General features: G+C 32.3%; 1 protein-coding gene across 1 annotated transcript; it reads right to left on the reverse strand.

Moving 5' to 3' along the window:
* Window positions 1-9,192: 9,192 nt before the first annotated feature.
* Window positions 9,193-14,841, reverse strand: LOC131653699 (histone-lysine N-methyltransferase ATXR2). Its single transcript, XM_058923959.1, has 15 exons — window positions 14,698-14,841; window positions 14,541-14,616; window positions 14,190-14,275; window positions 13,372-13,715; window positions 12,509-12,621; window positions 12,364-12,395; window positions 11,799-11,950; window positions 11,492-11,579; window positions 11,367-11,415; window positions 11,203-11,257; window positions 10,779-10,848; window positions 10,626-10,695; window positions 10,410-10,486; window positions 10,106-10,162; window positions 9,193-9,980 (listed from the first exon to the last, which is right to left on the reverse strand). Exons 1-15 carry the CDS (start codon window positions 14,779-14,781, stop codon window positions 9,870-9,872), a joined length of 1,464 nt encoding a protein of 487 aa, XP_058779942.1. The 5' UTR covers window positions 14,782-14,841; the 3' UTR covers window positions 9,193-9,869.
* Between the last annotated feature and the right edge of the window lie 11,871 nt (window positions 14,842-26,712).

Here is a 26,712-nt window from a genome sequence, read left to right on the forward strand (position 1 = left end):
TATTTTTAACTCTAATTGTCAATATTAATTTGAGCGTCGGAGTGTTTGCAGGTACTTTTGCGTAAGAGTGAGTGTTTGCAGACACTTTATAGGTCTTCTTCTAGATTAGAATACTCAAGGTACGCGCTCTCTAACTTTAAAAATCCCATGCCCTTATACTAATTTGAGCGTCGGAGTGTTTGCAATAACTTTAAAAATCCCATACTCTTATACTAATTTGAGCGTCGGAGTGTTTGCAGGAAATTTGCAGGTAGTACTTTTGCAAGTCCTCAAAAATCAATTTCAATCAAATACCGCTATCGAGTTGTCATCCAACTATTCTCCGTCGACATTGTGAGCCTAAATTCTTGAACAAAACATTATTCTTATGAATTTTTTGACAATTTTATACTCACTATCGCAACTTCAAAAATATTTAAATTTAATGATATCAACGCTAAAAGTAATCTCTAATTTTAAAAATCTCATTACCTATATTTATTTGAGCTCGGAGTGATTGCTACCACTTTGCAGGTCTTCTTCTAGAACTAATCTTCTCATAGAAATATACAAGCTTTGCGAAATTGATTTTGGTTCCATGCATAAAATTCATTGTTAAACCTTGCATTCAGCCTCTTTATACAATTGGACTATGTTGTGTATAAATGTTTGCATGGGGTTGTAACACTATTTATGGCTCTTCTTCAATTCACTTTGGACATTTACATCTAAAACCGTAATCTGCAAGGGATGCTTGTCTCTCTTCAAATGAAAGGTCTTCATCAACATATGAAATGGTTATCTGAAAAGTCCTTCCAAATATTAATTACTTGAACATGACTTTAACAAATTTATAATCTACAATAATTTAAGCATGGGAGTGTTTGCATTCACTTTACATAAGTGACTTCTTTAAATATATATAAATTTAATTAACAAATTTATAATCTATAATAATTTAAGCATTGGACTCTTTGCATTCACTTTACATAAGCGACTTCTTTAAATATATATAAATTTAATAATGTCATACCAACACTCAAGGTAAAATTTAATAATGTCATATCAACACTTAAGGTACACACTCTCTAACTTTAAAAATCTCATACCCTTGTACTAATTTGAACGTCGAAGTATTTGCGGACAATTTGCAGGTAGAACTTTGCAAGTGGCTATTAAGTTGAAGAGAACATTATTCTTATAAGCTTTTTGACAAATTTATACTTACTATCGCAACTTCAAGAATATTTAAATTTAATAATATCAACGCTCAAAATACTCTCTAATTTTAAGAATATATAAATTTACTAATACCAACATTCAAGGTACACTCTCTAACTTCTTTAAATAATTTAATAATTTAAGCATTGGAGTGTTTGCATTCACTTTACATAAGTGACTTCTTTAAATATATATAAATTTAATTAACAAATTTATAATCTATAATAATTTAAGCATTGGAGTGTTTGCATTCACTTTACATAAGCGACTTCTTTAAATATATATAAATTTAATAATTTCATACCAACACTCAAGGTAAAATTTAATAATGTCATATCAACACCTAAGGTACACACTCTCTAACTTTAAAAATCTCATACCCTTGTACTAATTTAAACGTCGAAGTATTTGCAGACAATTTGCAGGTAGAACTTTGCAAGTGGCTATTAAGTTGAAGAGAACATTATTCTTATAAGCTTTTTGACAAATTTATACTTACTATCGCAACTTCAAGAATATTTAAATTTAATAATATCAACGCTCAAAGTACTCTCTAATTTTAAGAATATATAAATTTACTAATACCAACATTCAAGGTACACTCTCTAACTTCAAAATTCTCTAGCCTCATACTAATTAGAGCGTCGGAGTGGTTGTAAATACTTTGCATGTCTTCTTCTAGAACTGATTTCAATTAAACACTACTTTTGAAGTCTCTTCCACCTGGTTGCCGACAAGTGACAACATTGTGAATCTTAGTTTTTGTACAAAACAGTCTTATATATTACCACCTTTCATCTTTCATCTAACTAAGTGTTTGGCTAAAATCAAACTCTAAAAGACCAGAGGTATTTCCATATGTTTATCCAGAGACAGAGCCAGAAAATTTAAATAGTGGGGACAATATTATATATAAATTTATAATTATTTAATTTATATTGATTTTTAAATAAAAAATAAAATTAGTGTTTCAATTAATTTGTTAATTAAAATCCTATACTTTATATTTAAAAATAATAAATATGCAAAATTTAGGTACATATAATTGTATGTTTATGCTTTAAAAAATAAAATAAAAAAGTATATATGTTATTAATAGCATATTTTTTTTCTAAAAGTTAAATGAATTAAAATAAAGAAAGAGGTTGGAGATATACATGAGACTTTAATAGTTGCATTTAAGTATGTTGTATATAGTTTTGTATTATTATACTCAGATATGACATTTGAAACACATAGTAGTACTCTATAGAAAATTAAACCTAAGTGGGGGCACATGCCCAAGCCCGACCCTAGGGGTAGGCAAACTAGGCCATTGCCTACGGCCTCTAATTTTTTTTTCTTACGTTAGTATTCAATAGTATTTGCTGAAAGAAAATCAATAACATTTAACTATTATTATTAATGTCACTGTTTTGCGGCTTTTCAATAAAGTGGCCATAAACACTTTTAAATATCAGAACTTGCTTTGTTGTATTCACTTGTATTACTGTTGCAATGAATTTATATTATCCTATCCCTCTTAATTTATATAAACGCATTATTAATTAATAAACCTTAAACCCATTAATTCTTAAAATTTATATAAACCCCCCACACATTAATTTATTTAAAGGTATATTCCGTATAAAATAATTTAATGAGATTTTTAATGCTAAAATTATAATAATTTCAAAAATTATTTTAAACAAACTACTTTTTATATATAATAGATTAAACAATTATTATATTATATTTTAACGTAACTTTGAATAAATTAAAACATGTAATTAATGATATTTCTTATTAAATATTAAAATTCATTAACAATTAAAAGAAACTTTTTTTCCTTTGAACAAACATTAGAATATGATGATAAATACAACTAAAAGTTTTAAAAAAAATAATAGTTTAAGAGTTTTACATTTTTAGGCATCGAATCTTCATGTGTCAATCTTAATTATATAAAAAATATGATTTTTTTTTTACATAAAAAAATATGATTATTTAAAATATGTTTATTTGATTATAGATTATTGTTAACGATTTCTTTGTGTTTGCATAAAAATTTTTTTAAGAAACAAGTTAAAGTTAATTTTTGTGTTTGCATAAAAAAATTTTTAAGAAACAAGTTAAAGTTAATAAAATATTATTTAAAATTAAAAATATCTCAACAACAATAAATAAATTGTTTTATTATCGGTCAAAATAAAATATTGAATAAAATTAATTGGAATAAAATAAATTTATTCGCCTTAGATCCCAATATCTATTGGGCCGGCCCTGCACATGCCTACAGTGTTGACAATGTAGCACCGTCCATGTGTTTATCATCATTTTAATGAGGTACATTCAGGGGGAAACTTTAAAAAAAAAATCCAATACACATATATAAACCAACCAACTCATAGAAATATACAAACTTTGCAAAATTGATTTTGGTTCCATGCATAAAATTCATTGTTAAACCTTGCATTCAGCCTCTTTATACAATTGGACTATGTTGTGTATAAATGTTGACATGGGGTTGTAACACTATTTATGGCTCTTCTTCAATGCACTTTGGACATTTACATCTAAAACTGTAATCTGCAAGGGATGTTTGTCTCTCTTCAAATGGAAGGTCTTCATCAACCTATGAAATGGTTATCTGAAACGTCCTTCCAAATATTAATTACTTGAACATGGCATTTATGGAAAACTTAACATTTGATGGTATCTTAGATAGGGCTTCGATAAAAATGATTAGAGAATAAGAAATTGGCATGAACAAACCTCTTCTCCTTTACAGATGGACCTCAGTGCAATTATTGTTGCTTGGCCGTCTCTATCCTGCAGGCAAAGAGGTTGTATATGTTTATATTCAATATTACTATTCATACATAAGAGTTACAAAGAAAAACTAAACATAATTGGTTAATTAGTTTCTCTCTATAATAATTTGAATTATCTTCTGTTTGAATGTTTCCCTTTGTTGATAACGTGCAGGTTTCGTCGATAGCGGTGCTTCAAATCCAAGTTCCTTCAGGTTAAATGATATTCACTTTACAATTAGACAAATCAATTTCTCTTGTTAATAAAGTGATTATTATTTACAATAAGACAATTCAATTTCTATTGTTAATAAAGTGACTATCATTTACAACTAGACAAATCAATTTCTATTGTTAGTAAAGTGATTATCATTTACAACTAGACAAATCAATTTATATTGTTAATAAAGTGACTATCATTTACAACTTGACAAATCAATTTCTATTGTTAATAAAATGATTATCATTTACAACTTGACAAATCAATTTCTATTGTTAATAAATTGACTATCATTTACAGTGAGACAAATCAATTTCTATTGTTAATAAAGTGATTATCATTTACAACTAGATAAATCAACTTCTACGGTTAATAAAGTGACTATCAATAACAACTAGACAAATCAATTTCTATTGTTAGTAAAGTGACTATCATTTACAAAAGGACAAATCAATTTCTATTGTAGTGACTTGGGTTCGTGACCCTATTGGTACAAATTTTGTATTTTTTATTTTGAATTTGTTTAGATTACAATAAATTATGGGAATCATTTATCATAAATGTACCTTGGTCTAATGGTAAAGACGTAAGATGTGGTTTAAAGGGACCAAATTCAACTCCTTATAAAAATTTTAAATTGCTTTTATAAAAAGCATGATAAGAATTAAGAATAAGAAATTAACAAACAACAATTCGGTAAAGCTACCGTCCTAATAATTTGTTTGTTAAAATTTGACAATTTTTATTTTTATAATTTTAATATTATTTAGTTATTATAAATATTTTATATAATTATAAATATTAATAAAATCGAATTTTAAAATAGAAGCACCAAAACTTAAGAAAATGAAAGTAGAGATCAAAATTATAATTAAACTAAAAAAATAATAAATATAAAATATTAAACCGCCGGATTAAGAAACTCGCCGGCTCACTGGTCTGACTAGTGAACCGGCCGAATCACACTGAATTTTAGCGGATGAATTGCATCAATGGTTCGAAGACCTTATCGAACCGCTCTATCATCCGGTTCACAGTCTAACCGGTCCGACCGGTTGGAACGGTTCGGGTTTTAAAACTATGGTGTGGACAACTCCCATTGATATGAATTTATGTGAAAGTAATTTGATGATTATTTTTTAGAAAATTGATAATTAGTGGTTAAGGGTGGGAATAGTTCAGGCCGACTAACATGGGCCTACGGCCCAGCCTACATTGGCCTAGGTTAGGTCAGGACTTTTTATATAAGTAGAAAAGGCCTAGATTTTTTTATAAACTTATTTAGCTAAAATGGCTAGGTCACAGGCCATATAAAAAGTATTTTAAGCCTATTAGGCCAGCCTATTTAAATAAATTTGAATAATTTTATTATTATTATATTGTATTTTGAATCAAAATATAAAAATAAAAAATAATTATCTTATGAAAATAAGCTGAAAAAAATCTTATGAACAATGTCATAAGTTACTTCCATAAGTTTTTTTAAATAAATAATATCATAAAACTTGTACTACAAGATAAACTCAAATAAGTCAATACAAACAAACATTTAATCTCACTGATATTTTAATTTGTTAGTCTATATAAAGTTGAGTTGAAAGACTTATTTACAAATGTTCAAATGAAATAGACTTTTAAGTAGGCTAACAGGCCAATCAGGCTTTCAAAGAGGTCAGGCTCGGCCAATAAAATAAACCTACGATAAACTACAGATCAGATTTAGGCTTTAAATTTTTTAGCAGGTCAGACTCATGCTTGGCAAAGCCTAGCTCGACCCAGCCTATTCCCACTCTATTAGTGGTGAGTGACGTAGTTTAATGGATTAATTTTTTAATTAAATATTAATGAATAAATGAGAGATCATAAATGCAGGTAGTGGAATGAATATAGTGAAATTTATCATTAATTTTAATTTACTATTAATTTATTATTATATTTTTAATTAATTATTTAATTATTATTAATGAATAATTGAACAAATAATTGTGTGGAAGTTACAAATCTTACTTGACAATAGGGAAGTTGTAATCAACACTATATATATTTCCGGGAACAATTATTTTATTAATTTTTTTATAAAATAATATTAAATTACAAAGTTTACTAAAAGTTGTCAAAATTTAGTACGATATTTTAGGGAAGTTATAATAAACCTCACATTTATTTATTAGATTTAATAAAATAAATAAAAATTGTGAAAGTAAAATTGAACATTACACTTACACGTGAAGAAATGATAAGGGGAAGGTAAAATATTAGTCATCCTCAATTTTAGTGTAAATTTAATAAATAAATCAATAAATAAATAAAAGGGAAGTTACAAAATTTTACACTCATGTTTTGACTCAAAGTTATTAGAGCTAACATCTTTAATATATATGAGAAAACTATCCTCATGTTTTGGTTCTAAAAGTTATTAAAATGCTTAAAAACTTTAATATATAAGATAATTATTTTAATTTTTTTACTATTCAAAATATATTAAAAAAATAAAATGTAACTAATTGATTGATAGTGATAACCAATATTTATCTCAAGTACAAATGGTACGTTCTAGCTACTTTTGTGGTAACTTATTTTTCAAAAAATAACATGAAAAGTAAAGTATAAAAAAAATATTAAATAATATATTATAATTGTTCTTATGTTTATGTCAATAATATTTTTAAGTATTAATTAATTTATTAGTAATTAATATTTATCTCCTAAAATTTATCCTAAAAGATATAGCAAAGGAAGTATCCTAAAATATTGAAATTTGAATAAAACTATCCACTAACTAAAATGAATTTTTTACCTATAATCCGTTATTGTTGTTGAGATATTCAAGGACAGATATAAAAAAATTATAACAAGAAGTTATAAATTTTGAATGGAACCAATAGTATATACAAGAGGCTATAGTTAACTTTAACTTCAAAATTAGCAACCTCAACTCAACTCCAACCATGTTTAAGTGTTTTTTTAATGGGTGCAAATCCCGCAAAGCCACTGATATTTCTACTTCAACTCAATCTCAACCCCAACCCCAATCCCGCAACCACCACAAATGGAAGCCACCACTTCCAACTATTATGGAGGAATCTCTATATTTGCATGATCATGAGAATAAAAACAAAAACATCCATAAAAAATTACCTATAGCACATTTCTCTCATCTGTCGAGGTAATAAACTTCTATTAAAATTATTAGATTGTTTTTCAAAGTTTGGTATCTTATATTATTTTTTAAAATTATTTTTCAGTGGCAATAATAGGACGGAAAATCCTACATTTATTATATCGTTTTCATCATTCGGTATATTTTGAGATCTCTTGATTATTTGTCATTCGCCATTTTTTGAGATTTGTCAACCCAATGATGAATTTATACTTATTGTGTTGGAATTATATTTAAGTCTTTAGTTAATTGAAATATCCTCTTCTTTTGACACATCCCAGTGCCTTATATTTTGTGAATTAATATAGGTAATGTGAGAGGATTGAGACTTTTGATTTTAACACCAAATTAATCTGAAATTTAGTATCAAAAGGGTGTAAAAGCAAAATTAAATATTAATAGCAGGGGAAAAAACAAAATAAAAATTCGACTCAAAATTTTTTAGGAGTAACGCGAAATGCGCTCCTTAATCTTTTTGCTAAGTAACCGGGTAATTTCATCACAAATGTTATTATTCGCGTCAAAAGGTGATTTGATTACGATAAACAATTCATTTGCTGAGTAACCGGGTAATTTCATCACAAATGTTATTATTCGCGTCAAAAGGTGATTTGATTACTATAAACAATCCATTTGCTGAGTAACCGGGTAATTTCATCACAAATGTTATTATTCGCGTCAAAAGGTGATTAGATTACTATGAACAATCCATTTACTAAGTAACCGGGTAATTTCATCACAAATGTTATTATTCGCGTCAAAAGGTAATTTGATTGCTATAAACAATGAGTCGTGCATACAATAATAAACTTTCCCCTTAATAAGTACCGATAGCTTTGCACTCTTGAGATAATAAAGGAAGGATTTGTAATAGAAATTTCAAAAAAAAGTTGAAACCTCTTCCTTTGCTCTAGATTTCTAAATAGAATATGGGGCATCACACACACACTATGAATTAGTGGATGGATCATTTTTCTAAAGATGAAAATATTATCCGACTATAGTATGTTCCTGAGGGTAAATTTTATATATAAATAATCTTATGAAAAAATTATAATTGTTTGTGTTTTATATTAAAAAAATTGCATTAATATTTTTAGTTCGGAGATGTTACCACATTTAAAAACATAAGTTATTTAATGTTTTTAAACTTGAATGTTGTTAATCTAAATTTATAATAATTTTTTAATTTTATGAATTTCATGTTATTATTTGTGAAAATGTACCGTTAAAGGTAAAATATTTTTGTAAGTTAGTGCATCTATTTAGTGTTCATTATCATGGAATTGAAAATGTTGGACTAGATGCTTTAGAATGTTGTAGTATATATCTATTGAGCAAATGAAAGTCCAAACAAACCATGTTATTTTTAGTCTTTACTATGAGTTGGGAACGTGCTAATTAAATTCAAATGGTTTTTGTGAGGCAGTAATATAGTTTTATATTATTTGGTTTTTTATTTGATATTTTTATTTTGTCAAGAAATATTTGATATTTTTATCTCTTACTTATTTTAATATTGAGATTTTTTTTTTCTAACTATCTATTTATAACATATTATTTTTATCGGTGTAATATTCTTATTTGGTACATAATATATAGTTAGATATTATTAAAATTATATTATCTATTTATTAGTTAGAGTTTTATTTTTGATGGGATGTTTTACTAAGCCAATTCAAATACCACAACTTCAGATATATAAGCTTAAATTACCATTGTTTAAGATATGCATATTTTTAATTTTAAAAATCTCATTGTCAATACTAGTTTGAATGATGAAGTAGGTGCAGGTATTTTGGCCATCAAACTATAAATTACGGTACATATTTTTAATTCTAATTGTCAATATTAATTTGAGCGTCGGAGTGTTTGCAGATACTTTTGCGTAAGAGTGAGTGTTTGCAGACACTTTATAGGTCTTCTTCTAGATTAGAATACTCAAGGTACGCGCTCTCTAACTTTAAAAATCCCATGCCCTTATACTAATTTGAGCGTCGGAGTGTTTGCAATAACTTTAAAAATCCCATACCCTTATACTAATTTGAGCGTCGGAGTGTTTGCAGGAAATTTGCAGGTAGTACTTTTGCAAGTCCTCAAAAATCAATTTCAATCAAATACCGCTATCGAGTTGTCATCCAACTATTCTCCGTCGACATTGTGAGCCTAAATTCTTGAACAAAACATTATTCTTATGAACTTTTTGACAATTTTATACTCACTATCGCAACTTCAAAAATATTTAAATTTAATGATATCAACGGTAAAAGTAATCTCTAATTTTAAAAATCTCATTACCTATATTTATTTGAGCTCGGAGTGATTGCTACCACTTAGCAGGTATTCTTCTAGAACTAATCTTCTCATAGAAATATACAAGCTTTGCAAAATTGATTTTGGTTCCATGCATAAAATTCATTGTTAAACCTTGCATTCAGCCTCTTTATACAATTGGACTATGTTGTGTATAAATGTTTGCATGGGGTTGTAACACTATTTATGGCTCTTCTTCAATGCACTTTGGACATTTACATCTAAAACCGTAATCTGCAAGGGATGCTTGTCTCTCTTCAAATGGAAGGTCTTCATCAACATATGAAATGGTTATCTGAAAAGTCCTTCCAAATATTAATTACTTGAACATGGCATTTATGGAAAAATTAACATTTTATGGTATCTTAGATAGGGCTTCGATAAAAATTATTAGAAAATAAGAAACTGGCATGAACAAACCTCTTCTCCTTTGCAGATGGACCTCAGTGCAATTATTGTTGCTTGGCCGTCTCTATCCTGCATGCAAAGAGGTTTTATATCTTTAGATTCAATGTTACTATTCATAGAAAGAGTTATGAAGAAAAACTAAACATAATTGGTTTCTTTTTCTTTTATAGCGACAAAAGTTGTACAAGCTTCTCAAAACAGTAGTAACATGATCGAATCAAGACAGCTTCTCAAAACAGTAGTAACATGATCGAATCAAGACAGGTTGCAGAATGGTTCGTAGAAGATTAAATTAAGTTAGTTTCGTCCTACATACCTCATCTCTTTTGAAAGCTTTGGCATTAGGACAACAGGAATGGTTCATACAGCTTTGCAAGGGAAAAAATGCAGTTCCTAGAATACAAGTTAAATGAATCAGAATATAATCTATATCCTAAGACTAATAATGAAAATGAAGAGACATATAACAATGAATATCATACGAAGAGACAAACAGTGAATGTTAACAGACAAACAATAGTGAAATCGGTACCTTCGCAACAAGTAGAATAGTCTTCACCTAGAGCATCTAGAATTGGTTGTGTAATTTTCTCAGCTTCTTCCTGCCATAAGTAATAAAAGGAAAAAGCTTAAAAACTTATGCATTTGTTATAAAATGTTAAAGCAAGGTGAACCAAATTCTAACCTTATCAGGGTTTGTCATTTCATCAATGTATAAAAAGTAATCCTCCACAGGAGATGCAACAACCAAATCACTAACAAAATAATAAAGGGATTAATATACATTTCATAATCCAAATAAACTATTCTTCACATTTTCAGTTAACTTCAATGGCATGCATATCATAATATTTAACCATTCCTTTATGGAACCAAAACCCAACAAAATATATGGCTAGCTAGTTTGTCAACCGTGGATAGCAGAAAATAACAGTTTGTTCTAATTTGACTGGGCAGCAGTGTTGTAGTCCACTAAGCCACTATTTTACAGCATTTTGTACTAATAGCGATTTTTTTCAAATTTTATCTCGCTATAGTGCCACTACTGAACAACACTGATGGCTAGACAGAATAGAAAAGAAACAAAATTCCACAAAGTTGGCTCTTACAGATTATTCAGTTCAAACATTCCAATGATATGTCCATAGATTTCCAGGGAGAATACTGAAAAGAGTTAAGGGCTTGGAGCTAAACTTCCATCAAAAGTAAATACGCAAAATCACTGAGCATGCACACAACAAATACATCATTAATATAGAATATGTGAGGATACATGGCTCGCATTCCTTGTCAAATATTGCCGTTTCAAGAAGTTGGAGAGACTGAAACATCAAATCAAAAAGAAGAAAATTAGATGTGACCCATTAAATCTGCGAATAAACATGTGAAGAATCATACCTCATATGCCAACTCTTTTATTTGCATTCTGAATGACGTCTCATCGGAAGAATCAATGTCATCTGGTAATGCAATGCAATCCCACCACCTACAGACATTTTGAAGTGACTAGCCTGACATACTAGTTTAAATAAAATCGTATAAAATTCTCAATAATGACAGAAGTAAAAATAAGGGAATTATATTTTCAAATGTAAAATATTTGAATTTGAATGCCAGTCTATAATGTAAAAGTATATACATTCTTTTGTACAATGAAGTTTATATATTATTCCTAGATGAGTTGTACAAAAAAGTTAGTAACAACCTCTTTTTGTATCCCATTGATATAGGTCTCCACGCTTCCAAAAGAAGAGAGAAATTATAGTTGTCTGAAACACAGGATTCATCATATTTCAGCTTCTCCTTGCGACAATTTGCTTTTAGCTTGTGATACCTTAATATGGTAGATGAAATGGCCTGGTGATAAAATATAACCAGGTTTCCAGTCAGATAAAGTAATTAAAGACGGGGAAATTATGATACTGATGAAGAACTGGCATCTTATCAAGATTGCCAGTCACGGATAGCAGAATTGTTTGTTCAAATTCCGCTATTTTACAGTGTTGCAGTGCTGTAATTTGAAAATACTTTGTACTAGATAGCATATTTTCAGAATAATAGCAATCTCTTCAAATTCTGATATGCTAAAGACACTATTTGACATTACCGAGTCGTATAAAAGTAACTTTCTCTACAAAATTGATTTTTATGTTTAATTTAATAGTGATTTCTTCAAATTCCAATATGCTAAAGGCAGTATGCATGTTGACATATGATCATTTTTAACACGACACTATAGAAATACATTCAGAGCAAAATGAAAACCATACCTTTGCAGCAAGGAGGAATATGTCATTTGTTTCTGCGAATAAAAGAAAAGACATTAAATTAATAAGCAAGACATGAAACTAAAATGTCCACACAAAAATTAGATTGTTGAAAGTTATCAATGTCCATAAGAGGAAGGAGTCTTACCATTAGCATGTTTCACGAATTTAAGGAGTGCCTCTCTACGCCTTGGATCAGAACTCTCACCAGTACAGAGTAAAGAATGGGAGGATTCCCAATCAGACTCTGCACACAACATGCTACAGGTATTGATAACATTATCAGACAAGATAATTTCAAGAGAACCACAAAATGAGTTTTTTAAACAATAGCAATTTATATGAGTTTTTTCAGTTTAAAATTAGCTTATGTATCTCAGTTTTTTCAGAAGCTCCCAGTTAACTTCTTTATAAGCATAGCACTACAAGCTTATAGCCTTATATTATAAGGACATTTCATAAGTAAAGAACCATAAACTTATGCCAATTGAACAACTTCCATAACATAGAAGCTTATCAAAATTGGGTCACAACCTTTTAAATTTTTAAATGAAAGAAATCAGAAGCTGAGCATGAATCCCTAAGCAGCATCATTTGTGACCAAATTTTCAAAATGTTTTTTACCGTAGTTGTTTATTCTTGCTGGGTGATGTGTAAAATTTACTGATTTGCAAAATGAAAGCATTACATGCCCAATATTATATCTTCAATAAACCTTAGACATTGGTTTAGTTTGGATAAACAACTTGACTAAATACCTATAAAATAAGCATTAATCATGTAAGTGTTTATGGATAAGTTATTTCTGTATCAAATGATGAAATTAAACTAAATTGCTTTCTTATAAACTGTAAGTTCTTTTCATTAGCTATCTAGGAGACCTTATATAAAATAAGTCGAAAGTAGCTTATAAATATGTCATAAAATATTTCTGTAAGCTCGCATTAACAGCCTCATGAGTGTTTGTGCTAGTAGATTTGTTCAAATAAGTCAATCCAAACAGGCGTTTACCTGCAGTAGTAAGCTTCTCCACATCCACCAGGGCATGGAACAGATGGAGGCAAGGAGAACTTCTCAGAGCAAGGCAATCTCAATTGACCATTCATCAGTGATTCCACAACCCCTTCAGGGAGAGGAACTATAGTTTTGAAACTACCCGAACAATGTTGCAAAGTGCTCTCTTCGTCATCAGACGAATCCATTTCATGACAGTTTTCAATAGACTTTGAAGAGGTTCCTACATCACAAGCATGACTCTTATTGGCCCTTAATTCTCTCAAGTAAAGCCTCCTCCCAATTTGAGTTTCTATAGAACCAATAAAACGAAAGCAGAAGCTACACACAAAACAATCAATCTGCAGAGCAAAGTAGAAAATAAGACAGAGAAACAAAAAGCTTTAAAATGGCTATCAAACAACAAGAACAACAACCAAGCCTTATCAGTTATCCCACTAAGTGGGGACGGCTACATGGATCAACTTTCGCCATAATGTTATATCCAAGACGATGCTTCTATCCAAATCGTTAATTTCGAGATCTTTCTTAATAACTTCTCTTGTAGTCTTTCTAGGTCTTCCTCTAGTTGTCTGACTTCTCCCTATATGATCTACTCTTCTTATTACATAATCCACATGTCTTCTCTCTACCTGCCCAAACCAACTAAGTCTCTTTTCACCATCTTCTCTACTATAGTTGTTAGTTTGTTACCCGAACATTCTCTCTAATATTTTCATTTTTAATCATATTTTGTCTAGTCTTACCACACATCTAATACAACATCCTCATCTCTGCTACAAGAATAAAAACTAGGAGAACAAAAACACAAATACCTTGTTGAAGGAGTGTTGTGTCCCTACAAGCATTTGGTCTTTCAGAACAAGTTCATCCTCTTTGAAATCCATTGCCGCATACACACCTAAAATTCTCCGGGATCAGAAGAGAGAAACATGATACAAAACACAAATTACAACACATCAATTTGAATATCATTAACCACTATTTTCAAGTGTTCAAATAGACACACACATTTTAATCATCCAAATCATGTTTCTGTTAATGATATTCAAATTAGGTTTTTAAATTATTAACTGAACTAAATTAATCACATACATGTACTGTTTTAAGTGTATAATGTCAAAATTGAATCCAAAAATGTGAGAAAGTAAAATCAAAAGAAGAACCTTTTCCGAATTTGTCATCATGTTTGACGGTGATGCCAGTGCAGTGTCTTGCAGAGAAAATGCTATGATAATAATCCTGGATTGAAAAAGAGTGCGAAATGAAGAGAAAACGAAAATGGAATGGCTGTGATGAAGAGAAGATGAATGAAGAGATTACCTGAAGTTGGCGAGGTGAGGAAGGAGATAGGAGAGCAGATATTTCAGTGGCGCGGGACGAGGTGATAGGGCAAACGGGTTCCATTGAAATGGAAGACTGTGTGTGACGGCGCCAGAAGCATCAGCATTCGCATATGAAATTGTTTTAATGAATTTTAAACTACTAGTTGTATTATATTTTAGAATATCTTATTAGATCTTTTGATACTCTTCCTCAAAGTGAATTTCCAATTAAGCCTCCTCACTTCGTAGTTACACATTTTGAAGTACTTTTTTAAAAAAAAAATTAATCTTCTGTAGATAAATCTTCGGAACGTGTTAAAAACTTAGTGTTTTGCATATGCATCTACGGAACTTTCTGCTATATTTTAAATTAGTATTCTTTCACTCCAAAACTCCAATATCTTTAACATCAAAATATAGTACATCAAAGTAGTGTAATGTAAAGGCAGTGGTGTGTAGTACACTAAAATAGTACGTCGTATAAATCATCCAAATAGTGTCATACATAATTAAAAAATACATAAATATAATCAAAATACAAACATCAATAAAATCATAGACATCACTACTGTGTGTGCCAGACAACATCCTTCTCCCATACCCTACCTCTGGCCCTGCCTCTCTGTCCTCGTCCTCTACTGGCTAATCTGCCTCTATCGGCAAGTGCCCCACTGGTCCTGGCACGATGTCGACGGTACAAAAATGTCTCATCTGTCACCCTCATTATACCATCAAGTACAAACCATTGATCAGACCCCTTAGGGAAGAAACCAGCGGCAATGTCTGCCTGCGCCATGTCAAGTATCTCACGACACCGAGGAAGAACATCGTTAGTGTGGTCCAACTGAGATTGATGAGTCTGCAAGATCTCCTCATGGGCTCGTCTGAGTGGAGATCATGTATGGATGTGACACCGTGAAGTACTAAGTGAGGTACCTGTCTACGCAGCTCCTGTCTCTCTGATCTGGTCGCCCGAGCCTCGTCAAAAACCATGCGATGCTCCCAGTCTGCAAAGACCTCATCTATCAGCCGACGGGTCATCAAGATAGGAGAGGAGACAAGAGGGTCGCAAGGTATCGTCTGACAGTACCCGAACTACCACATGACGCGCTCTGGAAGATAACGAATAATGATGGTCGAACTGGCAGCCAACCACTCAAAATATAGGGCAATGTCATCCCACGCAACTGTTTCACAATGAACAACATAAAAGTCGTATTGGATATCCTCTGCAGCCATGCGGTTAAGAGCGTGCTTGTAAGGCTCTGGCACCTGGTTCCCTCTAAGGGGGATGAAGGCACTAGCACGCGGCTTGGCCTCAGTGTAGCCAGGAACCTCTCCCCAGCCAATGTTCATAGGGAAGTGTTGTAATATCCAACCCTGAAAAAAACACGGGAATCAAATATTATCACAAATATACAATGAACAACTTTGAGAAAAAGTATAATGATATAAGATTTTTACCACTAAGAGGGAACAGTTGCCAGCCACAGTCCTTGCCTTCCACAGGCATCCCTCTCCTAATCTATGGTAGTTGTACGCCAGTGTAGCCGCTCCATAGTTGTACTCATGGATATGTGCGGTATCCGATAAGTACCTCAGGTTACATGGTTCGATTTCCACGAAAGGCAAAAAAAATTACTAGAGAGGGGAGTAAAGAAGATCGTGAGGTGGAAGTGTCTAGATTACCTTGCGAGGGGCCTCGGCTGTTACAACAATTAGACGTCTTGATATACCTGCTCATGTGTTTGCAGTTAGAGAGGTAACAAATAAAAAGCCTTGGTATCATGATATTAAGCAATTTCTTCAGACTCAAGAATACCCACTTAAGGCATCAAACAAGGATAAGAAAACTCTGAGGAGATTAGCTGGCAGTTTCTTCATCAATCCCGATGTTTTGTACAAGAGAAATTATGACATGGTCTTGCTCAGATGCGTGGATAGACACGAAGCAGACATGTTGTTGCATAAAATACAAGAAGGTTCATTTGGTACCCATGTCAATGGACATTCGATGGTTAAGAAGATGCTTAGAGCAGGTTACTATTGGCTAACAATGGAATCTGATTGCTACAAATTTGTGAAAAAGTGTCACAAGTGTCAAGTGTATGCTGACAAGATTCATGTGCCTCTGACGCTTCTCAATGTTATTTCCTCTCCATGGTCTTTCTCTATGTAGGGCATTGACATGATCGGGATGATCGAACCTAAGGCTTCGAACGGACATCGGTTCATTCTTGTAGCTATTGATTACTTTACCAAGTGGGTAGAAGTTGCTTCCTACGCTAATGTGACTAGGCAAGTTGTGGTTAGGTTTATCAAAAACAACATCATTTGCAGATATGGTGTACCAAGCAAGATCATTACCGATAATGGTTTGAATTTGAATAACCGCATGATGAAAGAACTTTGTGAAAAATTCAAGATTGAACATCACAAGTCTTCTCCTTACCGACCAAAGATGAATGGGGTTGTTGGAGAAGCAAATAAAAATTTTAAGAAGATTGTTAGAAGATTGTTAGAAGATGGTTGTTGCGTACAAGGACTGGCATGAGATGCTCCCATTTGCTTTACATGGGTATCGTACATCCGTTCGCACTTCAACAGGGGTAACTCCCTTTTCTCTTGTTTATGGTATGGAAGCAGTGCTCCCTGTAGAGGTTGAGATTCCGTCGTTGATGGTTTTAATGGAAACCAAGTTATTTGAGGCAGAATGGAGTTAGAGCAGGTTTGATCAATTGAATTTGATAGAATAAAAGCGAATGGAGACTTTGTGTCATGATCAGTTATACCATAAATGAATGAAGAAAGCTTTTGATAAGAAGGTTCGACCTCGTGTGTTCCGAGATGGCGACCTCGTGCACAAAAGGATCTTGTCTTTCACCTCTGATTCAAGGGCCAAGTGGATTCCTAATTTTGAAGGACCATACGTTGTTAAGAAAGTCTTCTATGGCGGTACATTAATTCTTACAACTATTGATGGAGAGGAGCTCCCACGTCCCGTGAATGCTGATGTAGTCAAGAAATACTTCACCTAGAAATAATAAAAGAACAGCTCGCTAAGTAGAAAACGCGAAAGGGAGGCTTAGGCAAAAATGAGTGTCTCGGTGAACTGAAAACCTGAAAAGCAGGTCTAGGAAAAAGTTAGAGACATAAACAGAATAAATTATCCCGGTGGACTGAAAACCTGAAAAGGCGGTCCAGGCAAAAGTTATGGATTCATGGCAAGTAACTACATCAAACAAGACTTGATCATCAACAATCATCTCATTGTCATGAGAAATTCAACACATTTCGACGGAAGCCTTAGCTCAGAGATTTGAAGTTGTTAGAGAGGATAAGGTCATTATATTTCAATGTACCTTTTCCACAAAAATTACCATTTTCCAAACTATGTAATCATCCATGGAGTCTTGCCATTTGCAGACTACCATTCTATCAATAAAGTTTGAGCCTTTATCCAATTATTTGCAATCTTATTTCTTTCTACTTCTTAAATGTCATTTATTGTTGATAGTAATTTTTTAAACAAAAATAAAAATAAAATTTCAACAAATCTTTTTTTGAAAATTATAAAGATGATTTATTTTTATTCATGAGTATACCAAAAGGAATAAAAATGGTGATCTCTTAATGGTTAAAAAATCATCAAAGTTGGTGTCTCCCTGACATGGCTTGAGTTGTCATAAGACCCAGCATCAGTGGTTCCACCATCTGACGTTAACCCCAGTGATTTATTAAGGGAAGGAAGATTCATTCCAAGCCATCAAAGAATTATTGTGGCAACTCTCTGTTCAAAATTGAATTTTGTTGTTATGAGTAGCTGATACCTTGGGTGTTCTACTTAAGACATGCTTGATTGTACTCATGTGTACTTTATAAATGTTAAGTTGACTCTTGTGATCATTTTTATAGCATATACATCATAACATACATAAAAACAGTCATACATTCATTATGCATTTATGTGTTAACAGAAAGTTTACTTTCACCAGAGTCCTCTTTCATTTAAAGAACCTCTAGGCAGAAAAGCGTTCACTTTATTTAATTCCCCACTGACTTTGTTCCTCGTGGATGATTTGTGTTTCAGTACTTCTTGTGAATAGGAAAAACTAGTGAGTTATGCCCTCACTTGATCCAGTCTTGTTTGACAGTTTATTTCCATTTGTTCATGGATTGAATTTCGGTCGTTGGATGACTCTTGTTGAGATCGTGCATTTATGTTTGCACCCCTGATTTTTTAAAGACAAAGTTGTTGATATACCTTTGTCTGCTTGCTCACCTTCAATAAAAGCTGGTGTTTAGAGAAGCCTTTTTGTATCTGCATCTTCTAGTAAAAATTTGATGTTCAGATAAAGACAGTTCCAACCTTCAGTAAACGTCGGTAGTTCACATTCAGTAAACATCAGTGTATTCTCTTGTCTTCCTACCTTCAGTAAAATTTGGTATCTCACCTTTAGTAAAAGTCGGTGTATCTTTTGTATCTACATCTCCAGTAAAAGTTAATGTTCAGATAAAGACATCTCCTACCTTCAGTAAACGTCGGTAGTTTACCTTTTTAAAACGTCGATGTATTCTTTTGTCTTCCTACCTTCAGTAAAAGTTGGTATCTCACCTTCAGTAAAAGTCGGTGTATTTTTTGTATCTACATCTCCAGTAAAAGTGTATGTTTAAATCTTTTTCTTACCATTCGGTAGTTTGCATCGATTATGCCTCGGTGACTATTGTCTTGGTTTTCTGACATCGATTATGACTCGGTGCAATTCCTTTCTTACCATTCGATAGTTTGCATCGATTATACCTTGGTGACTATCGTCTTAGTTTTCTGACATCGATTATGACTCGGTGCAATTTTTTCTTACCATTTGGTAGTTTGCAACGATTATGACTCGGTGACTATCGTCTTGGTTTTCTGGCATCGATTACAACTCGGTGCAACTTATTGCTTTATGCCTCGGTGGAATTTTTCCTTAACCTTTTTGGTGCAAGATATTTTCCCCAGTGAAGTTTCTTTTCCCAACGAAGTCTTGTTTCCCCAGTGGAGTTATTACCACAATATATTTGTCTTCCACGGTGGAGTCCTTTCTTCTCCACAGTGATGTTAGGTTTCCCTCTATTTCATAATCGTGCCTAATGCATTCATTAGCATTGCATTGTATGTTAGGTTCAAACATTGTGTGTTTTATATTAAAGTCTCTTCAATCGCGTCGAGACTAAGATTTCAATCCTCATATCTCCGGATAGAAGAAACTTAAATACGGACATCTGTCATACCCTAATTTTTTACCCTAAGATTATCCATGCATTTGCATTCTAATCATTGATCAAGATCACAATCTTGATGGTTTTATTTTGATGTTGTTCTCACATTATCTTTAGGAGGGACCATCAAGCCCCTATGTTTTATCTTGTATATATCACACTAACCAAAATACAAAAATATGTCTTTGTCTTCAATGTTTTTTATGCAAGGTAGGTGTTGAGGCAAGTGCATTTATACCACTCCTAAATTAGGGTATTGAAGATAATCTTCAATTGATTGAGCCTTCATGGGAGATAAATTGATTGAATTCAATTGTCATGTTCCAAGCATCTCCCCACTTCATTGGGCAAGCTCATCTCAAGATTGTGTGGTTTGTTTCATCAAGGAACTTCATAGGTTCATGTGTTTATTTCCATGCCTTCTTCAACAAGTTTCATCCATCTATGGACCTCACAATCAAGTGTGTTTCAAGAAAACATCATTTCAAGGTCTTATATACTTCCTCGTGTTTTATCATGCAAGATAATTTAAAAGGATTCCAAGTTGATTCAAGAAGATGGACCTAGTTGGACGAATTCTTGGTTCTATGGTTAGAAGGGCATAAATTTCTCAATTTTCAATATTTTTGAGTGCTTCTTTTTGAAAAATACTCTCCTTGACATCATCAATAACTTCTCTTCATAAGTCAAGAAGAAATTTTATGAAGAAAGACATCAAAAGTTAGAGGACATCACAAGTCTCCTTTGAAAGTTAAGGAATTGTGTACCAACTTCAAAGGATCATAACTTGCTCAATTTTTATCATATTGAGCCCATTCTTTTTGCATAATAATCTTTAGAGAGTCAAATTTAATCCATATTTGAAGTTAAAGAGCAAAATATAAGTGGAAGATCATGTTTGAAGAAGAAATATTAAAGGTCATGTTGGTGTGCCTGGGGTTTCAAGGCATAATTTGTGTGCAAGACTGTCCCAAGGCTAAATGATTCAAAAATCACTTTATCTTGTATAAATTTTATAATTAAGATTTTTTTTACATTCTCTACAAATTTCATGTTGGGACTTTTGGCAAATTCAAGCTCTAAGATGCACTTTTGGCATATGCATCAAGGTGTTTGATGAAATGAATCCGGGCAAAATGACTTGTTTTTCCCCAACTTTCCAAGGGCATATATATCTCCTCAATTGTCCAATTGATTCCATTATTTTTGCATCATGTTCTATGTAATGAGAAAAATATTTGGCTCAAGAAAGATTGGAAAACGCACGAGCCAATTATGAAAGGCCTTGATTCAAAATGGTGCACTCAAATGTGCCAAGAACTTAGAAAATTCTCTAAGTATTTGATCAGTTTTTATCACCAACTTGATGAGTCCGTAACTTTTGATCCAAGTATCCAAATGAAACCTTTCCAATCACATTACAAAGCTTGATCCAATATCTTTCAAATGCAAATAGAGTGAGTTCAAAAAGGTCACTACATTGTGAGCCTCGTGTTATTGAAGTTGGTACCTTGAGCCTGAAGTTTCCACTTGTAATCAGAATTGATTTTTATTTATGTGACTTATAATCACCAAATTGATGCATGTTTTCCACTTAAACATGATTAGCAAAGTTGTTTCAACTAATTTGAGTGACAAAATGCAAAGAATGAGTGAGTTTTGATGCACATGTAATCACACTTTCTTCATGACCACGGGTGTGCATGATTTCTACTCAAATTGAATCATTCACCCCTTCTCTTGATTCCATTCACTTCCCATATAAATATAGATCATCTCGCATTTATTTTCCTCAAGCTTTGATAGCCAAAACACCCCTGCTAAGATCCCATTTGAACTCTTAAGCTTGAATTTCGTTTTTGCTCTTCCATCCTTCAATCACTCAAAAATTCCATTCAGTTAGCTTCACCAACATCAAGTGAAGCTAACCACATCATTTGCACCAAGAATCGTGACCTGAATCAAGCTCACCAATTTCAGTTTCAGAGCTCTGAAGTTGAACTTCTACAAGTAGATCCCTTCACCAATTCTCTTCAAATTTGTGGCTACAATATAGCTCTTATCACTCTGATGCTTGTGGTATTGTTTGTTTTTAACTGGAAGTGAGTTATGCTCGTTCATTTCCAAATCCATTTTATTTTGTTCTTCTGTTTTTTTCAAATCGAGTGAGTTATGTTTTAAATAAATTTTTCGCAAAGGCACCATTGTAATCGTCTTGAAGAGACGAAGAGAATGGCATAGGTCTTGATTTCTAATTTTAAAGTTAGAGAGAGAGACCTGATTTTGGCCTTGGCAAGAGGTTGAAGATGATGACGTGGTCATCTTCAACCAATGATGTGTTGACACGCCTTTTTTTTAATTTTGTTTTAAATGTTTTGATTCAGTGCTTTATTCATTAAAGTCCATATCATGCACAGCGCGCAATGTCCTTTGGATGTGATTACTAACGCGTTTTGACACTGATCCAATGGTCTACATCTTTTCTCTTTTATTTGTTTTTTTAATTCATTTAACTTCAAAAATTAATAACTATTTCATTTTTACTTCAAAAAATACCATTGTTTTATATAAAACCTTTTTTTATTTTTCTCTTTCTGATTTATATTTTTCCATGTTTTTATTTTTGGTTTTAATATTTTTCTTGATTTTTGCTTATTTATCTTTGTTTTAATTGGTTTAAAATTGTTTTCTGACTTTCGAAAATTATGAAAAAATTTGTCAACACTTGTTGACTTATATTTGAACTATGGTTAAATTTTGGGGTTTTTGTTTGATGTTATGATACCATTTATATATTTCATCATAAATTTCCAATTAATTAAACATTTTTGGTCTATTTTTAAATATTTTTGAGCTTCTGAAAATTATGAAACCTTTTTCTAAAAATTATATATAGTTTTTCTTATTTTATTATGGTTTGATGAGAAATTTATTTGGTGTTTGGATACCACTTAAGTATTTCATCAATAATTTCTTATTTTTAGACCATTTCAAAACCCCTTTTATATGTTTGAAATAATAATTTTATTTCTTTTATGATTGGTTCTGACTTTGTGAATATTTTATGATACCTTGACTTAACTTCATTAATATCATTGGATCTAAGATGTTGATATGTTTGAAAGAACCAAATTCATAATATTAGATGAATGATATTAATGATAGTTTGAGTTTTCTTCCCTCTCTTCTTCCCTTTTTTGATTAGTGGGTGCAAGTCTTGTTTGAATTCATTGTGTGGAGGTTTTGATTCTATCAATTCTTTAATGAATCATCAACATGAAATCCCATAAGAATCAAAAGAAATTCATATGGACATTATGGTTCTAATATACTTCTTCCCCTTTCTTTTTCTTCATATTGGAGAATGATCATTCATGGTCTAAACCTATATTTACAATCCCGAGGATGGTTGACTATTTGACAATTGATTCAAAAACTTTGAAATCTTGTTGTGTAGAGGCTTTGATTCTATCAATATTCTGACAAGTTTTCATAAACTTTGACCTAAGTTCATTGGTCATCCATTATTGATCATTCAAGCTAACTACTAACTACTAATTTCTAACAGTTGACAATTAACAATTAATTTTACTTTATGCCTTTTATTATCTTGCCTTTATTTTTTTATGCTTTATGCTTTACCATCTATCATTCATTATGATGTTTATGTTTATGCAGTTTTTTCTTTGTCCACTTGGACATATGTTTATATTTATGCTATTTTTTTCTTTTGTCCACTTGGACAATACTTTTTATTTTGTGCTTAAAACACTAACAATCAACTTGAATCATAAAATATTTAATGTGGACTTGGACTTTGGCTACCTTACCCTAAGCTTGAAGGATGGACCTAATGAACTTAGACTTAGGATCTTGACCCAAGCACCTTGGAGTTTCATCAGAGTTCTCTTTGTGTATACTGATGATTCTTTAAAAGTCCTTGACGGTTAATTCCAAGGCATTGTGATAATGAATTTATCTTAACACACTTGTTACTCTGCCCAATTTTTTCCTCAAGTTCTCATGGTGTATTTCCAAGATTTTGTGCAAGTTGTACATGAAGATATCAAGTTCATCTGGATCCTATAGTTGGTATTGTGTTGGCTTGGTTATGGTTTAAGTCCAAATGATGGGAAATCTACACTGAATCTTTGATGTCAAGTGTTGGCTTCTTGTTTGGCTAGATTGTTTTTATCCTTAGCTTTTACTTTATTCTTTAGGATAGTCCTTTCATCTCCTTTCTCTTTCTTAAATTTTCAAAATCTTCTCCCTTTTTTCAAAAGCTTTCTTATATTTGCAAACTCTTTTAAAAACCTTTCTTTAAAAATATTTTTGGCCCTTAGGGACTTTTCTTTAAAAGTTTAGACATGATTAATTGTTGTAGTGAGATGTAAAACCCCAAAGTATTGATATTGATTGATATGATGCAACATTTTCCACTTGAAGGAGTTAGTGGCATACTTGTTGATTTATCCAAGTTGGAGTCCTTATTTTATTTGTGGTGCAAAGGGTCCATTTGTTCTCATGTTCAAGATAATTGACTGAGTATTATCTTCTATGACAATAAAGTGTCTATCCAGTTTTTCAAACTTTTTCCCTTTTAAGTGGAACTACATTTGCTCTGACTTCTTCGTTGCACTCAGGAGTTATGTATGCACAAGATGTAATGTCTTGCAGAACATTATTTTAAAATCAAACAAAGCTCATCCTTTTGCACACAATTCTCTTTTTACACTGATTTTCAAAAAGGTTCTTGTGAAATACCACAGATATGAGGGGCGCTAACACTTTCCCCTTGTATAACCAACACCCATACCTAGAATCTCTCTTTTTGTTGCTTTTAATTTAAAAAATTCTTTTGGGTTTATTTCGCTCTTTTCCCATTTCCTTTGGAAACGATAAAGCGAGGTGGCGACTTTCACTGAAATAATGAGTCAAGTCAATCCAATGGCTTTGATCTCAATTTTTCCCCGCTACACAATGCATGTCATGCCTCTACTAAGATGGTTTCTAGGATACCCATCTGATGAGATCTCCTTATGACTAAGCTCAAGGGACCTCCCTCTACATTTTGTGTCATGAAAGAATGTGACACTATATATTGAATGTAATCGTATATCGTACTCCATGACGAGGAGTCGTAACACATCGTACATTCTCTAGAACTAGATGACAAAAGTACGTTGCAGAGATCTCATCAACATCTTTGTGGAAGACAATGGCAGGAGCAACAATAGTGGGGTCTTTGGGTATACCATGGATATATTCAAACTGACACAAGACTCCCCTAGGTAGATGGGGGTACATAAGTTGATATCCATAAACCAGTCATCAAGAGTACAACGCAATCACATCAAAGAGTCATGTCTCACGATGATCGTCGTATGACATCTGGTTAATATCATCCTCCACGATACGGTCAAGAACAACTCAAAATAGATCGGTCACCTGGATCTCTCTAAGCAGGATGATCGAGAACTCACGTGGAAAGGCCTCAGAGTAGCCATCCACATATGCTCAGTCGGCGAAACTTGGAAAATACTTATGAATTCATGCTTAAAAATGGCCCACATGGAATACTAGTAACAAAATAGTGTAACATAGGTATTGTGACGTTAATATCACTAAAGGTGCAAACAAATTACCATAAATAAAAAGTTGTTTCCATTCAATTGTCGATTCTTCTATATACTACCCTTAACATAGAGGTACCCTAAACAAGAAACCCCTCAGTTATCCTTGTGAATCCTCTTCAAGTCAATAAAATATCTAAGGTAGATAACGCTGACATAAGTAGCACTTTTGTCCACCAAAATGGATGTGACAACCAAACTAAAGAGGTATGACCTCAATGCACTTGCTTGGTCGTATGCAACTAGTATATCATCGCCATCAACATCCAGAGTGGTGCTCATATAAATCAATCAAGAATAAAAAGATAGCATCACATTTTCTACTGTCATCTAACTCCTATTGAGTTTTTCTTGGGCTAACTCCTAAATAAGTCATCAATATGTTCAGCGCCTCGAGTTTGGTGGTCCTATAGTAGTTTAATAATTTTCCCTATATGGAAAGATGGATGGGGCATGAGACATCATCAAGTGTGATGGACATCTCACTAATCGAAAGATGAAATGACAATGTCTCTGCATGTCATCTCTCCACAAAAGCATACATTAAGACACATTTGATATAACCATAGTCAATCCTGCATAAATTCGTAAACCTATATAGCCGCATGACCTCCTAGAATCACGACTCATCTGGTTGTGTCAACTTTGCAACCTTCCCACTGTGGCTGATACACTTTAACGTGCCACAATACTACAAATAATAAATGCATCGTTAGACAGTTAAAATACTATAACACAAATGTTTAAAGAGTAATTAAAGTATTTATACTACCTCTCTGTTTCATATGTGCCTAGCTCTATGGTTTTGATATAGAGAAAACAATGAAAGGTCTGAAAGGCCTCTTGGGAAACCCTCTGGGACATTTGGGGCAACAACGACTTCTAGAGCATAAGGGCTTCTAGGACAGTAACATACATGTGAATCCGAGAAGACAATATCGGAGACCCGTGAAAATGATCCCTCGTCGGTTGCCGCCTAAAAAAGTCTCTCCAACAACAGGTCGCGGGGGTTTATCTTTCTTGGTTGTCAAACGTTTTTTGTGCAATCAAACAAGCACAATAGAGAGGTGTCATAACATGAAATAAAAATAAGATGCCAAATCAAGAATCAAATGACA

The sequence above is a fragment of the Vicia villosa genome, linkage group LG2, assembly GCF_029867415.1.
Source record: "Vicia villosa cultivar HV-30 ecotype Madison, WI linkage group LG2, Vvil1.0, whole genome shotgun sequence".
Taxonomy (NCBI): domain Eukaryota; kingdom Viridiplantae; phylum Streptophyta; class Magnoliopsida; order Fabales; family Fabaceae; genus Vicia; species Vicia villosa.

Bases quoted from the DNA above. Each gene is read 5' to 3' on its own strand.
- LOC131653699 (XM_058923959.1), bottom strand. From the start codon at position 14,781: ATGGAACCCGTTTGCCCTATCACCTCGTCCCGCGCCACTGAAATATCT. The intron at 12,396-12,508 runs GTAAGACTCCTT...TTTTATTCGCAG, and splicing joins ATTCGTGAAACATGCTAATG to AAACAAATGACATATTCCTC. The intron at 10,696-10,778 runs GTTAGAATTTGG...TACTTATGGCAG, and splicing joins AAATGACAAACCCTGATAAG to GAAGAAGCTGAGAAAATTAC.